At 41.3% G+C, this 18087-nt stretch overlaps 1 protein-coding gene across 1 annotated transcript in view; it reads left to right on the top strand.

Annotated features, from left to right (window-relative positions):
- Window positions 1–11639: 11639 nt before the first annotated feature.
- LOC111978402 (nucleoside diphosphate kinase A) overlaps window positions 11640–18087 on the top strand; it is a 30201-nt gene continuing 23753 nt past the window's right edge. Inside the window, exons 1-3 of the mRNA XM_024008460.2 lie at window positions 11640–11750; window positions 13944–14073; window positions 17678–17779. Coding sequence (XP_023864228.1) covers window positions 13948–14073; window positions 17678–17779 — 228 coding nt within the window. The 5' untranslated portion in view covers window positions 11640–11750; window positions 13944–13947. The remainder of the gene's footprint in view (window positions 11751–13943; window positions 14074–17677; window positions 17780–18087) is intronic.

The following is an 18087-nucleotide window of genomic DNA, read 5'->3' as shown; positions in this document are numbered from 1 at the left end:
CAAACACACACACACACACACACACACAACACACAACACACAAACACACACCACAACACACCACACACACACACACACACACCACACACACACACACCACGCTACACAGCAGACGATGCGTGCTAGCTGACATGTCCAGCGCCACACATTTCGGCAGCGTGCTGAAAACAGGGGACGCATCTAGATCGCCCAAGTGTAAGCCGCTTGACTACTGGAGTGCAAGTGCCAGTGCCCCGGCGATAGCACGTTAGCGCAATGACCACGTGTCGGTAGCAGTCACTCAAGTGTGCGTGGCGGTGCTGTGGTGTGCGTGTGTGTGTTTGTGTTAAAGAGTGTGTGATTGTATGGTGTGTGTGTGTGTGTGTTGATGTGTGTGTGTTGTGTGTGATGGTGTGTGTGGTTGTGGTGTGTGAACACAGATTAGTTATAGTGTGTTTATATGAGGCTAGGACTATATAAATCTCACCTGGGTAGGTGAGTAGGCAGACTGAAGGTGTACAAGGCAAGTTCCCAGTGTTAAAAATAAGATAAATCAACAACGAAAGTGTTCAGTCTGTGGACCATATAGGACCGGAAACAGTGTAATAACACTGCTTATGTAAAGCCATTATTCAATATTTCGCCCAGAGTGCCTGCCGTGAGAAAATTGTAGTTATGCACAATATGACTGATTTTGTAGTGACGAAGACATGTGCTGTGACAAGACATTTCATCCATTTCGTCCTATGGATTTCACAGGAAGATCCTAAGCAAATATTATTTATATTTAAATACTATACAATACATATTTCATAAGCCTTATTCTGGGCTAATTTACCCTAAATAGAGGGCCTGAAACTCACACATACTTTGAACAAAAACCCGTCAATCATTTGTTTGTTTCAATGTCATTTTGTGCAAATAACATTGATTGATTGGGGTACACAAAGATAAATAACATATCATATTTTCTAAACTAATCCAACCAGATAATTTCGATTTTTTTTGCACCGTTACTAAATGCATATGGTATCGATATTGGCAACTGCATGTGCAACTCTCTTTGATCTCAGTCACTAATCTGCTGCTACGGTTATTATCTATCGTGTTTAGTGCCTTTACCCCTATTCTTATACATGCATGTTTGGAAAGTGATTACAACTCCTTCGTACTTTTTCACGACATTTTGTTACATTACAGCCTTATTCTAAAATGGACAAAAATATATTTTTTGTTCACTCATGCTCATCTGCACAAATCCCATAATGACAAAGTGAAATTAGTATTTAAAAAGATCTACTGTATATATCAATATTTTACATAATGTATTCAGACCCTTTGCTATGCATACCAAAATTGATCTCAGGCTTGTACCATTCATAGTCTCCTTGAGGATGTTTTACAACTGGTGGAATGTGACCCACTGTGTAAATTCGCCATGATTGACTGAATTTGGAAAGCACACACCTGGTCTATATAACGAACAGTATTGGCTGTCGAGGGCGAGATATAGGGGAACGGTACTTGAAAAATGTCTTCTAGCATTGAAAAGTCCCCGAAAACCCAGTGCGCTCCAATCATGTCTTAAATGAGAAGTTGTGCGAACCACCAAGGACTTTCGTCTAGTAGGCTGGCCGCCCGGCCTAATCGAGTAATGCGGGGAGAAGGGCCTTGGTCAGGAGCTGACCACAAAATCCGTACGGTCACTCTGACAAAGCTTCCAGAGTTCTCTGTGAGATGGGAGAAACCGATTCCAGAAGGACAACATCTCTTCAGCACTCCACCAATCAGGCCTATTATGGTAGAGTTGGCCAGTCGGTAAGCCACTCCCAGTAAAAGGCACGAAGTAGGCCCGCTTGATTTGCCAAAGGCACCTAAAGGACTCTCAGACAGAGAAAGAATCAGGTGTCTTGAACTATTCCGATACACTGTATGTACATATTGACCTCATTATACTCGTACACCTGCCACATGGCCGGTACTGGTGTCCCTGTGTATATTGTTGGAAGTAAGACATTTCACGGGTAGTCTACACTTGTTGTTTACGAAGCATGTATTGATAAATCAATTTTATTTTTATTTTGTGATGATTTATTTGGTTTGTTCAGTTGAAATGGCTTTAGTGTGTCCCTCACATGCTCTGACACCCTGGCACTCATCTGATGTTTGCAGGGAATACCAAATTTCAACTGTTGGATATTATACTTAGTTGGCTGGATTCAAATAGAATAAACTCTTTGCAAGCCAAGAAGTTTGTGGCTTGCAGTTAGGGTTGCACAAATCCGTAGTATTTTCCCCGAAAATTCCAGGTTAAACCAGAATCTGTAGACCTGGTGTAAGATGTTCACCGCCAGGAATACATTAGGTAATTGAGCTGTATATGGCAGGGTGGAGGATAACCATTGTGGTTTGGGGAAGTGGAATACAGCCTTGTATGAATGTTATTGAGCAGGTCTCTCTCATCGTCTCTCTCTCTCTCTCTCTCTACTCTCTCTCCTCTCGTCTCTTCTCTCCGTCTCCTACTCTCTCTCTTCTCTCTCTCATCTCTTCTCTCTCTCTCTCATCTCTCATCTCTCTCTCCTCTCTCTCTCTTCTCTCTCTCGTCTCTCGTCTCTCTTCTCTCTTCTCTCTCTCTCTCTCCTCTCTCTCCTCTCTCGCTCTCTCTCTCTTTCTTCATCTCTCTCTCTCTTCTCTCTCTCTCTATCTCTCACTCTCTCTTCTTCTCTCCTCTCGTTCTCTCTCTCTCTCTCTCCTACTCATCTCTCTCTTCTCTCTCTCTGAATGCATTCATTTGCAACTGACCGAGAATACCCTTTAACCTGTATTAGAGTAAAATTAGGACCTCAAAATAGGCCTATGATAATACGTATGGTATTCGTTAATATCTATTTTTCTAATGATGTCCTAAGGACTAAAGTATGTTATTGCACACTCATGTCTCTTTGATTTAACACTCAGTTGTTATTTATATATAAATTATTTTTTTTTTTACAGGAGAAGTTGCTGGTCCGATAATTGGTTAATTGTGTTTCACTTGGATTTTTGTATGGGTCTGTCGTCTGTACGTGAGCTCATTCTTTCATTGAGCATGTGGTGCACTGTGGGATAGCAGGGAGTCGATTTCTGTTTTATACTGTAGCCTGTAATGGTGTGTGGGATCATTGTGTACCACAGCAGAGGCATCAACGATTCATTACAAGGAAGGGTGATAACGAGCACATGCCACCATGAAATGAGAGATATGGATGGTCGGGGGAAAGTTGGCTAATGGTGTGTTGCAATTCATCTGGCAGTCATAGAGAATTAACAGGGCAACATTTAAAAGATGCCTGGAGGAACGCTAGCTCCTCTATTGTTAGTTAACAGAGGGGCCAGACTCAGTCGTTGGAAGCAGCAGCGGACATCAGTTGGTTCCACATACATTTCCTCGATTGATTCTCGTTTTACACAACACTTATGAAATCTGCATATGCAAACATCTGTCTGTCCAAGGGGATTATTACAAGGCCGGATCACTACTGTACACCGATGAGTTCATTGTGCAGGCCAGATATCACTTAACTGTAAAGAGAGAGTGGATTGGCCAGGCCAGGGATCACTAATGTAAAAGAGAGGTGATTGCATGCCAGATTCAACTGTAAAAGTGAGGTGATTGTCAGGCCAGGATCACTACTTGTAAGAGAGAGATGATTGCTGTGCTGATCAAATTGTGGATTTGCCCCTTGTAAGTCAAATCCTGTACTGTATACTCGAAAGTGCAGACCCCCTCTACCCCGAAAAATGCGGTGTCTTATATGATCCAAATTATAACAATGCTGAACAAGCTTTGTCGAAGAGATCTGTTTTCTTGTCAGTTCAAATGGTATTTAGTTTTATAGCTGTTTGTGTGCGTCCAATATTTCATCAAGCTGATTGAAGTGATTTTAAGCAACACCACTGACACTCACACACGCAGCTACGCACACACACCAACACCACAACACACACACACACCCACATCACACACACACAACACACACACACCACACACACACACACCACACACAACACCCACACTTCGTCTGTGACTCTGACATATCCCATAAACTGAGAGGTCATTAGTTTGTTTTTAGTTGATTAGATCCTCATTAGTTACTGCACAGTGCAGCAGCTTACTCTTCCTGGAGGTCACATAAAACGTACAAATACATGACAAGACAGAACAGTATAGACAGAAACAAATAAGATATACATTAAAAAAGGACAGAAATTCTAAGAGTTATATATGGAAAGACACCAAGTAGAGCAACAAAATCATACTATATACTTACAAGTAACCATACTTCATTCATCAAGTCGGTGTAAAGTACGTTAATAAAATACTTAAAGTTTACTAGTAGTTTTTTGCAGTATTGTAATTTGCCTGATCTTATTGTTTACAACTTTACTTTTACTTCACTATATTCCTAATATAAATAATTATACTCGATAATATGCTCCCGATTCACTATTCTTATATCAAGGAGAACATCGCCTGTCATCCTTTGCTGCTGATCTGGGGATCATAAACCACAATATGCTTCTCATTTGTTAAGATTATGTCGTGAATGTTGGAGAGTGCTCATGGCTTATCCGTGATAAAAAAAAAGACAATTGTGCGTTCTGTTTGCTTATATAGAATTTGAAATCGGTTTAACTTTTTACCTTTATTCTTTGTATCAAGGTATGATATACTGCTCAAAAAAATAAAGGGAACACTAAACTATACACATCCTGAATTGAATGAATGAATTATTCTTTATTAAATACTTTTGATCTTTAATAGATTGAATGGTGCTGAAACAAAATACACAAACTTATCAATGTAAATCAAATTTTAACACCCAGTGGAGCGGCTGGATTTGGAGTCCACACTCAAAAATTAAAGTGCGAAAGACCACATTACAGGCTGATCCTAACTATTGATGTATGATCTTAAAATCAAGTCAAAATGAGGCTCAGAGTGTGTGTGCCTCCACGATGCCTGTATGACCTTCCATACAATGCCTGGGCATGCTCTGATGAGTGCGATATTTGTTCCTGGGGATCTCCTCCAGACCGGCATAAAGCACGAACTCCTGGACAGTCTGTGGTGGCAGACGTGGCGTTGTGGGATGAGAGCGAGACATATGTCCCGATGTGCTCAATTGGATTCAGTCTGGGAACGGGCGGGCCAGTCATAGCATCAATGCTCTTCCTCTGCAGGCAACTTGACACACCCAGCCACATGAGTGTCTAGCATGTGTCTTAGCATAGAGGAACCCAGGGCTCAACCCCACCAGCATATGGTCTCACAATGGGTGCTAGAGATTTCAATCTCGTACCAATGGCCAGTCAGGCTACTCTGCGCGAGCACTGGAGGGCTGTGCGGACCCAAGAAATCCACCGCCACACCATGACTGACCCACCGCCAAACCGGTCTGGCTGGAGGATTGTGCAGCAGACCAGAACGTTCTCCACGGACGTCTCCAACTCCTTCACTCTTTCACATGTGCTCATTGCGCATTGTAACCTGCATTCATCTTGTGAAGAGCAGGGCGCCGTGGAATTTGCCAATCTTGGTTCTTGCAAAATGCCAAACGTCCTGCGCCTGTTGGGCATGTAAGACACAGACCCCACCTTGTGAGTCGGACCCTCTATACCACCTCATGGAGTCTGTTTCACCGTTTGAGCAAAGAGCACATCGCCATTATTGAGCCTGCTGGAGTATTTTGGCAGGCTCTGGCAGTGATCCACCTGCTCTCTCTTGCACAAGGCGGAGGTAGCGGTCCTGGCTGCTCTGTTGTGCCCATCGTACTGGCTCCCCACGTCTTCCTGAATCTACTGACCTGTCTCCTGTGTACGCTCCATGCCTGGACTACGCGACAGAACAGCAACCTTCTTGCACGACCGCATTGAGTCCATCCTGGATGACTGCCTACTTGAGACTTGTGTGGGTGTTAGACTCTGTTCATGCTTACACTAGAGTGAAAAGCACTCGCAGGCATTCAAAAGTGACCAAAAACATCAGACCAGGAGCACATGAACTGAGAAGTGTATAGTTTGTCACCACCTGCAGGAACATCTTATTGGGGGTGTCTTGCTATGCCTATAATTTTCACCTGTTGTCTATTCCATTTGCACCACAGCATGTGAAATTATTGTCCAGTCAAGTGTGCTTTCCTAAGTTGGACAGTTTGATTTCACAGACGTGTGATTACTTGGATTACACTTGTTGTTGTTTAGTGTTCCTTATTTTTTTGAGCAGATTGTATGACAAAGATATGTTGATACCAGTTCTTTAACTGCTGTAATTGACAAACAAACTCAATAAAATTTCGAAAACAGTCCAGAAGCACTTTTAGTGGGTGATTAAGTTTAGGAATGCTCTTTTCTAATTTTCACTTTTGATCTCTATGGAATGCATTTTGAAATGGATCAAAACTATGCCTTTATTGGACAAGAGAAAAAATAAAAAAAATACTGAATATAACAGTTTTACATAAAGTATGTTTAGTACAGTTCTTATTGGATGTGTAATTACAAAAATTGAAAGACTTTCGAAAAAACGTTCCAGAAACACTTTTTTAAGGGAGTGATCAGTTTTGAAAAATGTTAAATATTTGCACATATGAAAATTTTGTACACTTCGCATTTTGCAGTATTGGCATTTGCAAATCAGTTTTGAAAGAAACGACGTTCAATTGAGTGGTATTGGTACATCGTGTATAGTGTTCGTACGGCCAATAATCCAATATTCATTCTTTGTCCATTTCAGGGGTTTCCTTACTCTGACACCGCCTGGTAAGCCATCATTCTCACGTACTTAAGATTCCATTTAGATTGTTACACCTACTGTGTTCATGATTTACAGTTTTACCACTCCGACCTCCTAGACAACAGGTACTTGTACTAAAGAAAGAAAAGAAAAATTTGGGCAAGAACGTAGAATGTCAACTATAACTCACTTTCAACATCTAATAATTAAATCTACTGTTACCCAACACTGCTATGCGATGACTCTAAATAAAAAAACTGAATGGTTGCCACTAGGCACTAATTTAGAGCATGCTCTTATCAGAAGAAACTAGGTAAGTGCCTGCTCAAGGCACATTCCACATAGTCCAGTTTGGGATATGAACGCAACCTTTCGGTTGCCAGCAACCTCTTACAGTAGGCTACCAAGCCAGCCCTCAACAGTCTAAAGATTCACTCCTTTGTCTCCTTACATTTATAGTCACTAAAGCACAGGAAAGGAAAACCACAAGACAATTATTAAGCATAGCACCCAAGGAGTATAACGAATGTAGAATGTGTGAGCTCAGCCCGTTAGAATCAACAATCTCCTGCATGCCATATATCTACCTCCCAAGTATGCAAGGGTGGCGTTTGAAATGGTTAGTGGTAGCGGGAGACTCTGCTAATCAAAGGTGGACGTTTCTAGTAAGTTACACCTGTGTCTCACCTGACATGAAATGTTAAGACTCTGTTCTTGGGTGAAGCATGTCCCTGTTGACATTCACTGACACATCTTCAGCTGCAGAACAAACATATTTTCACGACTCTCTAAAATAGTTGGTCATGGTAGATAACTTGTCTGTGAAGACATTAAATCATGAAATTTATTGCATCTATCCCCAATGACAGCAATTTGCCTGCTTGTCGCTAGCAGTATTTAAAGTTTATATAGTCACATTTAAGCACGATCACCATTCAAACAAAGATGATCATACAGTAAGTACACACAAACAGGTCGAGGTCTATGCAATTATCTCCACTACAAGTAGTACCTCATGTAATGAGCGAAATACCACATAAACCTACGGCTCAAACACGGAATGTCACAATCGTTTATCCACCATTCATTTTTCAATATGGGGATTTTGAAACAACTTCAAGATAGGCTGTATTTTGTGTAAGCCTCACTCTGGAATAACTTTTAAATCTCTCCTCAGACAAGATGGTGCTTTATCAATATATTCACCTGTATTTACCCGCCCCCAAAAATGAAATTTATTAAACTCGCAGAAACTACAAAGGCTCTAGTCTCAAGCTTCACATCACAACAATGATTTAGTATAACTGAAAGATATATGTCTCTCCGCTCAGAAACATGGGATCGTTGTCCACATAAGCGGCACGGCAGCTTTCTAGTCCCACATATCTTTCTGGGCCAGGGAGCTCCTCTACCTGTCTAATAATAACACTAACCACCAGGGAGCTCCTCTACCTGTCTAATAATAACACTAACCACCAGGGAGCTCCTCTGCCTGTCTAATGATCACACTAATCACCAGGGAGCTCCTCTATAAATACTCCAGTCTGCAGAAGCTGCCTTCCTTGTTTAACAGTCAGCCAGCCTGCAGAGAGGGAGAGAGACTGGTCTTAGTAGACATTAGATCACTGACTTGGATACAAGCCAAGAGCTGGGATGAAAACTTCATGTTTAAATGTAGATTCCATCTAAGGGGGAGATTTGAGTCAATATTGAGATATCTAATATTTTTATTCTAAAAAACCTCAGGGGAGCTGCTCGACAGTTCTCAGTCCATTTCCACAGAATTAACTTTAAGTTACAAGGAGAGATGTGTGTAGATTAATGTAGATCCTATATCTCGATGTAGATCTCATCAAATCTGTGATTAGACTGTTTCATAAGAGGCAGCTTATGAGGATTTCCATCAGTGAAATGTTATTCAATGAGAAATGTAATGACATCATAACTCTTCATAGATTAAATGTCTCTGCACCGTAGCGAGAAATGTCAGATGCCACAAGATTAACTTCCATAAGATTAAAAGCGGTACCCATTTTATGCAGCATTACAGCCTTATATGAAACTAAACTGTATTAAAAACATGTTATAAAATGTAATAAACATGTGATGAACATCATGTAATATGTTTAAAGGTATACATTCTCAGGTGGTGAGTCTGTTTTAGTCAAAATAGTGTTGTAGGCTACTTTTTATCATAGAGGAACACCCTTGGAAACAAGTGTTTTAATTAATACTGCTAAGTGCTGTCCCCTGGGAATACAATGTACGTCTTCCTGTATATGTTTTTAACCAAATAAATTAAATTAAATTCACACCATCACCTGACTGAAGTCAGAGAGGTCATTACCTTACAGGACAGCATGGGATGTCTAGCAGGGATCCATTTCAATAGTCTACAATGGCCTCCCTGGTTTCACCTGTCCAGCTCTTTCAAACCATTGTAATGGACTTTTACTTAGGAGAGGAGATGAGGAGAGGATGCCACATTAGACTATTGAGATGGAGACATTAGCATCCTGCCAGACTGAGACAGCCCGGTTGGTGATCTAGGCCAGTATCTACAAAGCATCTCAGAGGAGGTATGCTGATCCAGGATCAGGTTCCCATCTGTCCATATAGTCTTATTCATTATGATATAAATAGCTAAACTGATCCTACACTCTTGGGAAAAAAGGGTTTCAAAAGGTTTCTATGGCTGTCCCCATAGGATAACCCTTTTTGTTCCGGGTAGAACCCTTTTTGGTTCCAGGTAGAACTGATTTTGGTTCGACATAGAACCTTCTGTGTAAAGGGTTCTAAATGGAACTCAAACGGGTTCTACCTGGAACCAAAAAGGGTTTCTTCAAAGGGTTCTCCTATGGGGACAGCCCATAGGTCAATACAAGTCTGCCTTGTACACATAGTCTTACTGTCTGTAGACTACCTATTTTCCTTGACTGAGAGTTCATTTTTACATTCATTTTAATTTAATGCAACATTTTCACCCAATTATGTTTGACTCAAGTCCGTATGTTGACCTGTGTAATCTATTGTAAAAACATTATAAAGATTGAGTCAAACATTTAGCCTGTTAAATTAATTAATGAATTAGATATCAACATCAGGGGGCCTTTACTGGTAGTGGTGCCAAAATGCACCATGGCTCGCACGAGATACACAAACAATTAGGGTTCCTCGAAGGTTATTGGGAAGGGTGATGGTTCTATGTGGAACCATACTGACTCAAAGAACCCTTTGAGCCCTTCAATGGTTATTTCTTCTTTTAGTGATAATTAAAAGGTTAGTGCTATCCGGGATCATTGGGATGTCCCTACCCTAAACCCTAACCCTATCCTTCCCCTAACCTTAACCATAACCCTTACCCAATCCTAACATTAACTCATACCTTAAACATATTACATTTTAACTTCAATGGGATAAGGCCCCAAGGATCCCATTTAGACTTAAAATGTAGGGGCGGCGACTCATTTGAATATTTTGGGTCAAAGTTTGTTCACAGCTCTTTTTGTGCAACCGTAAATGAGAGTGTCATTCCAGTTTATCTAATCTGTTGTGTTATGCTATTAATAATTATGTATGACTACAGCCAGTGATAGTGTCTTGTGAAAGACTCATGTATGACCTTGTGCTAATTGAGAACTGCTGAATAAGTCAGTAGTTCTCAGTTGTCTCCTCAGGGACCCAGCTGTTTCAGAGCTTGCACACCTGATTTAACTTGTTAATATAACACAATAAAACCTATGGAATTTTAACAACATATGGCTACTAAACCAGAATAAAAACTATGTATGTTTCTACAAAGAACCTTTGAGATTTAGAAAGGTTCTTTATAGAACCATTCTCCATAAAGGTTCTATAAAAAAACTTTAAAAGGGTTCTATATAGCGCAAAAAAAGGGGGTTTAACAATAGTGGAACCCTTTTTTGGTGCTAAGGAAGCTTTTTTTAATGGGTATTTATAGAACTTTAGGAAAGGGTTCTTTATAGCACCATACAGGTTCCATTTGAGCATGGTTATTCATAGAACCTTGAAAAAAAGGGTTCCATAAAGCACCAAAAAGGATTATGCTATGGTTACAAGCCACTATAGTAGAGAAGCATTTGTTTTTAGAGTGTAGTGTAACGGGTTGCGCCAATCGAATCTGGTATCAGGATAAAATGTGATTCTGAGTCACCGAATATACTTTAAGTATTTTTATTTAACATAAGCGATAAATGGTAAATGCAATTTTCGTATATACAGGTTCACTGTAACACCACGCAGGGTAAAGCAGAGAACTGACTGAAATAGTACAGACATCTTCTTTTATACTGTGACAGAGGTAGTTCAAACTTTAGAGTTGGCCTGTCACAGTAGAGGCTTAGCGTGGTTTAAACTTGCTAGCCTATCGGTGGTTCCCAGGCTGGTCCCAGCCCCACAGCACTCAGGATTCAGATGTCCGGAATGGTGTTTGTGAAGATTGACCTGAGTTGTCGGTTTCTACACATTCCTCAGTTCCTGTTTTCTTGTTATTCAGCATTTTTCCATCTTGTCTCAACCTTGTGGTTTGCACAGCCGACACCCTAGATTAACAACAGTTTTTCTGCAGTCACGCTATGTTTTGTGATTAACATGTCCTATTTCTATAAGGCATACATTTTTGTTAAAAAGAGAACAAAACCATCCTTCACAGTAGCATGCCACAGTTGTCACCATTTTTAGACTGCGCACCTAAAAGTAGGCTACTTGTTTCAATAATGTTCATATAATCTCAATACTCCCCATACCCATTAGGTTGTTACGACCCACATAAAGAGGGAGATAGTACAACACGGATAAACAAATATTTATTCGTTATAACTAATGTATTTCGTTGAACCAGTATGGCAGTCCCCGCCTCCATGTATAAAAGCAAGAAACACTCGTACAATCTGCCTTGGATTACTGAAAGCACAGCATTAGCGGAAGTAACCCGCATAGCTCACTGTCCGTCGCTAAGAGAGGCTCAGTCATCAAGGTATAGTAAAACTATTTCATAGTCTATATGCTACCTCTTGCGACCAGTTTAACTTAAAAATAAATGCCATATCTTCAACTGGTATATTTCAGACCTAATTAGTTTCTATTCAGTGTATATCATCGTTTAATATCGCGGTAAACATGTCGTAGGCTAGTTGTAGCTTTTATAGACACCCTTTACCCTCTTGAATGGCGATATGTCATCTAGCGGGAATGAATTTGGTGAATGATTTTCCACATAGTTTTACCTGGAGACGCACATGGGTGCCATTCGGGATATTATCCTACAGAATATATGAATAGATTGGTGTTTTTATGACATTGTATTTGTTCAATGTTGTAAGACAATGTGTTGGAACGAATCAGGGTGTATTGATGCTTTGATTTATTAGGATCTCATTAGCCGACGCCATAGTCTTACTGGGATCGGACAAATACGTTAGTCAAAAGACTCTTGCGCTCATTTGAACGAGTTGCAACTTCCATTTGTAGGATTTTGCAAACATGTTACATTGTGTTGTGTTATACAAGTGTTTAACATTAATTGAGCTCTAATACCGATTACAGTAGTGTATATTGAGGTCATAAAGCGAGTGCGCAGAAAGTAGCATACTTGCTCTTCCTGGTTCGTGGCACCACGTTGGGTGTTAGCGATGGTGGGACGAGGTGAGGGATAGCATATTCTGGCACTCCAGTTCACTCACTTGTATAGGCTTGCACTGTAAAGGGGAGGGAGTGAATTTGACAGTAATTTACAGGCAGCTCAGTGGCAAGTAAGTTACTGTATTTCATATTGCATTACATCTACCCTAAACTAAAAACAGTAACAAAGCAAATACTGTGCAATGGCACACTTATAATACCTAAGAAATAACTATTTAACTATTGTTTAAAAAAAAATAAAGCTAGTTGTAATTAATTAATGGATAAAGGAAGGAAATTCATTGAGGGGAAGAGTTTATGTTTCACAGCATTTTACTTTAATTACTTAGCATCCAACCTGCTTGCACCAATCCTAAGTAATGTGTTTACACATTACATCATATCATACACCCCTGCTGTTTCATTACAATATCAATTCATATTTGGTCTTTTATGTCACTTGCACTTGTATAAGCCTTAACCAAGGCTTCCAAACTGGTAGCAACTACAGAGCAAAACAGACCAAAAGGACATGGCAAAATGCTCAACCAGTAAAGTTTAAGACTGACACTCCAATCTGTCCCCTAAATTGATGAGGCACTATAACAACAGGGGATAAATTGGTAGCGTATTCTCACTAACTGCTGGCACAAATGTAGCCTCTTACAAGGCACACCTCAAAACAATACATTGCACCCACTAGTGGTCAAAAGGTTTTGGGCTGTCCAAAAATACGGTACACTACTGTATTCTGTGGGGTGGAATTACAGTACCATTTGAAATTCAGCAATTCTTTCCCCACCCACAACATTTTCCCAAAATGCACCATCATTTACAGTATGATGCAGTAAAATGTTTCACAGTGTTTTTATGTTGATAAAACCCCAAATGACTGTATAAATTATTTTATTTTATTGTCATTTACACCGTATAGGTGCAGTGAAATGTGTTGTTTTACAAGGTCAGTTATAGTACTACAGCACCACTGGAGCAAATTAGGGTTAAGTGCCTTGCTGAAGGGCAAATCAATGTTTTTTTCCCATTACAGTGTGGCTACTTGGCGTAGCCAGTAGGTAGCTATTTAAACGTGAAGAGGACTGAGGATACTGAGCGGCACACTTCTGGTCATGCGCAAACTTGATTTTGATGCAGGTGATTATGGAAGATTACCTTCTGGCAGCGAGTCAAAGACCTTACAGAGCATGACAGTTACCTTGCAATAGACCTCAAATGCAAAGTTAGAGGTGTTACCTTGCAATGGGAGTCCGGTGTGCACAGTGTCTGTATTCATGAGATTGTCCCGTGATGGGGTCCAGTGCCTCGGCACCGCGACTCAAAACCCAATGTGCCAAATGCACGTAAGTAACGTTGTCTGCACTGATATTCAGTGGAATTTGCTTGTTTATTTACTCTCTCTGTCTCTCTGTCTCTCTCTCTCTCCTCTACCCCCTCTTTCTCTCTTAACCCCCCCCCCCTCTCTCTCTATTCTCTCTCCTCATCACTGTGTACCTCTCTCTCTTTCTACTGTAACGTTCTTCTATCCTTCTAGCGCCATGTCAAACGAGGAGCGGACTTTCATTGCCGTCAAGCCAGATGGAGTTCAGAGGAGGCTTGTCGGAGATATCATCAAGAGATTTGAGCTAAAGGGCTTCAAAATGGTGGGGATGAAACTCATCCAGGTACGTTATTCTACTTACTGTAATCTCTTTTATTTTATTTCAAATGTAAGCCATATAATCCTTGTCACTTTCAGGACATTATTAACCAATAATTAGGACTGAATGGCAGGCCTGTCCATTATGTAAATCAGCTATCTGACAGATATTCTTTAAAAAAAACACGTATCTTGAACCATGACAAAAGTCAACTATAGTTTGTGTGTATGCATTGATACGTAGGCTACGTGTGCCTTTAAAAATATATATTTGTAGTGCTGTTCTTTTCTATTGATGTTCTGTATTATGTAATGTTTTGTGTGGACCCCAGGAAGAGTAGCTACTGCTTTTGCAACAGCTAATGGGGATCCTAATAAAATACCAACTAAGCAAGAACTTGTGCCAATACACAATGATTGGACATACAGTAGAGTACATTAGGGTAAAGTCGGGTACATTTGTACATTAGAGTAACTATAGAAAATATATTCACGTCACCAGATAATTGATTAAAATACACTGTTTTGCAATAAAGGTCTACAGTAGCTTCAACAGCACTCTAGGGTAGCACCATGGTGTAGCCGGAGGACAGCTAGCTTCCATCCTCCTCTGGGTACATTGACTTCAATACAAAACCTAGGAGGCTCATGGTTCTCACCCCCTTCCATAGACTTACACAGTAATTATGACAACTTCCGGAGGATGTCCTCCAACCTATCCGAGCTCTTGAAGCGTGAACTGACATGTTGTTCACCCAATCAAAGGATAAGAGAATTAATCTAGTACTGAAAGCATAAGCTACAGCTAGCTAGCACTGCAGTACATGAAATGTGTTAAGTAGCTCACTCAAAGAGAGAGAAAGAAAATAGTTGAACAGTTTTGAACAAAAATGAAGGAGAAGCGAGAGAGATATTTCGTTGTATTTTTCTTTCACTTAACTAGCGGATGCAGCTAGCTAGTTTAGCCTACTCAAACACGTGGCTCAAACAGAGAGGGATGCTATGTTAGCTAGCTGGCTTATGGCTATCCAACACTGGAATTCTTCCAAGGTAAGCTTTTGGTTTAATTCATTTATTGCCACCGGGGTCGCTGGTGTAACTGACTGTATTCATTCCACTGATTCTGTTGAAAAACTTTCTCAAGCGGAAGCAAACATAACGAAACGGGGATCAACCAGTGGAGGCTGGTGAGGGGAGGACGGCTCATAATAATGGCTGGAATGGAGTAAATGAAATGGTATCAAAAACCTGGTTTTCACATGGTTGATACCGTTCCATTGACTCCATTCTAGACATTATTATGAGCCGTCCTCCCCTCAGCAGCCTCCACTTGGATAAACATACCTGAATCTGTCCATTGTATACTCTCTTATTTAAAACTGTTGGACTAATGATTACACCCTAGATCAGCAGGCAAGAGTGTGCAAGGCGGTATTGAATGTGTCACTGTCTGTCACCTTGATTACTCCAATTTCTCTCTACCTGAGTGCACCTACGTTGTAAACTTTCATTCATAGGCTAGGTTGAAGCAACCTCATGGTGGGTATAGGGAACATTTGAGTAACATGTAGTAGCCTGAACCTATCATTGTTACATTGAATATGGTGTATTTAGAATTAAAGCCCTGCTCATAAAAAAAAATGGTCGTCCTGCCTCATCTTAAACGACACCAACCATCACTGAGTGCAGTATGGGTACAGTAGACTACAGTAGGGTGCTGTACAGTAGGCTACAGTAGGGTGCTGTACAGTAGGCTACAGTAGGGTGCTGTACAGTAGGGTACAGTGCATTATGGGTACAGTAGACTACATTAGGGTCTGTACATTAGGGTAACGTGCAGTATGGGTACAGTAGGCTACATTAGGGTGCTGTACAGTAGGCTACAGTAGGGTGCTGTACAGCAGGCTACAGCAGGGTGCTGTACAGCAGGCTCAGTAGGGTGCTGTACAGTAGGCACAGTAGGGGTAGAGTACAGTAGGTTACGGTAGGGTAGAGTACAGTAGGGTAGAGTACAGTAGGCTACAGTAGGGTAGGTACAGAGGCTAGGGTAGAGTAGGGTACAGTAGGCTAGGGTAGAGTAAGAGTATAGGGTAGAGTGCAGTAGGGTAGAGTGCAGTAGGGTAGAGTAGCAGTAGGGTAGAGTACAGTAGGGTAGAGTACAGTAGGGTAGAGTACAGTAGGGTAGGTAGGGTACAGTAGGCTAGGGTAGAGTGGGGTAGAGTAGAGTACAGTAGGGTAGGGTACAGTAGGGTAGAGTACAGTAGGGTAGAGTACAGTAGGGTACAGTAGAGTAGAGTACCGTAGGGTAAAGTAGGGTTAGGGTACAGTAGGGTAGGGTACAGTAGGCTACAGTTAGGGTAGAGTCCAGTAGGGTAGAGTAGGGTACAGTAGGGTAGGGTTACAGTAGGGTAGAGTACATTAGGGTACAGTAGGGTAGCAGTAGAGAGTAGGGTAGAGTAGGAGAGACAGTAGGGTAGAGTAGGATAATGAGTAAAGTAGGGTAGAGTACAGTAGGGTAGAGTACAGTAGGGTAGAGTACAGTAGGGTACAGTAGGGTAGAGTACAGTAGGGTAGAGTACAGTAGGGTACAGTAGAGTACAGTAGGGTAGAGTACAGTACAGAGGATCTTGCTGACTGTTCTAATCCACACGTGTGATTAGCATTGAGTGTTGTCTCCTGATCCTCTGTGTGTTGGTCTGTGGCCAGGAAGGCTGCCTGTGACCCCCGAACCCAGGGATCAGGAGGGCCCACTCATAATAGTCACTCTGTTTACGGTGGGCTATTTCAGGGTTAAGCGCATGCAGTCAACTGGTTCCTAGTTATAAGCTCTGGTGACTTCCTGTGAATGTACAAAATATGAAGAACTCTTTCCATGACAGACCGACCATGTGACTCCAGGTGAAAGCTTTTATCCCTTATTGATGTTGCTTGTTAAATCCACTTCAATCAGTTTAGATGAATGGGAGGAGACACGTTAAAGAAGAATTTTTAATCCTTGATATAATTGAGATATATATTGTGTATGTGTGCCATTCAGAGGGTGAATGGGCCAGACAAAATATTTCAGTGCCTTTGAACAGGGTATGGTAGTAGGTACCAGGCACACCAGTTTACGTGTGTCAAGAACTGCATTGCTGCTGGATGATTCATGCTTAACAGTTTTCCATGTGTATCAAGAATGGACCACTACCCAAAGGACATCCAGCCAACTTGACCCAACTGTGGGAAGCATTGGCGCCAACATGGGCCAGCATCCCTGTGGAACGCTTTCAATACCTTGTAGGATCCATGCCCCGATGAATTGAGGCAGTTTTGAGGGCAAAAGGGGGTGCAACTCAATATTAGGAAGGTGTTCCTAATGTGTTGGACACTCTGTACACTGGAGCTCTCCAGATATTGGCTGTAGCTTTACCAAACCCTTGTTGTATGGAGAGCGTCTGCTAAATCACACAAGAAATGAAATAAATGTTGTCGACATGATTGTTACAGGATCCTTTGCGCCGGTCGATTCTACGACTGATGTTCAACATAGCCCACTGTATTTTGCCGTGATATGCCTTGTGTGTGTTCCTATGGTTACGATGGGTTATTGACGGTTGTGGCTGTTGTGTTGTGTCTGACTAACCCAGGCCCCAGAGTCTCTGCTGAAGGAGCACTATGCCGACCTGAAGGACAGACCTTTCTTCCCTGGTCTCGTCAGCTACATGACCTCAGGCCCAGTGGTGGCTATGGTAAGACAAACCTTCCTTATTGTGTTCATTGACATGATGTAAGCATCTAGTTTCTCCTACAAGAAGACAGAGAAGCCTACACATTGTAATGCTGTGGTTCCTAATACCTCCTGTAGCAGGGAACTGTGGTTCCTAATACCTCCTGTAACAGGGAACTGTGGTTCCTAATACCGCCTGTAACAGGGAACTGTGGTTCCTAATACCTCCTGTATAACAGGGAACTGTGGTTCTAATACCTTCTGTACAGGGAACTATGGTATCTATCTTACGCTTAACAGGGACTGTGGTTACCTACATCTGCCTGTAAA

Source organism: Salvelinus sp. IW2-2015, linkage group LG18, assembly GCF_002910315.2.
Source record: "Salvelinus sp. IW2-2015 linkage group LG18, ASM291031v2, whole genome shotgun sequence".
Lineage (NCBI taxonomy): Eukaryota > Metazoa > Chordata > Actinopteri > Salmoniformes > Salmonidae > Salvelinus > Salvelinus sp. IW2-2015.
Note: the sequence above shows the minus strand (reverse complement) of the source record. Positions and strands in the feature narration are given on the sequence as shown.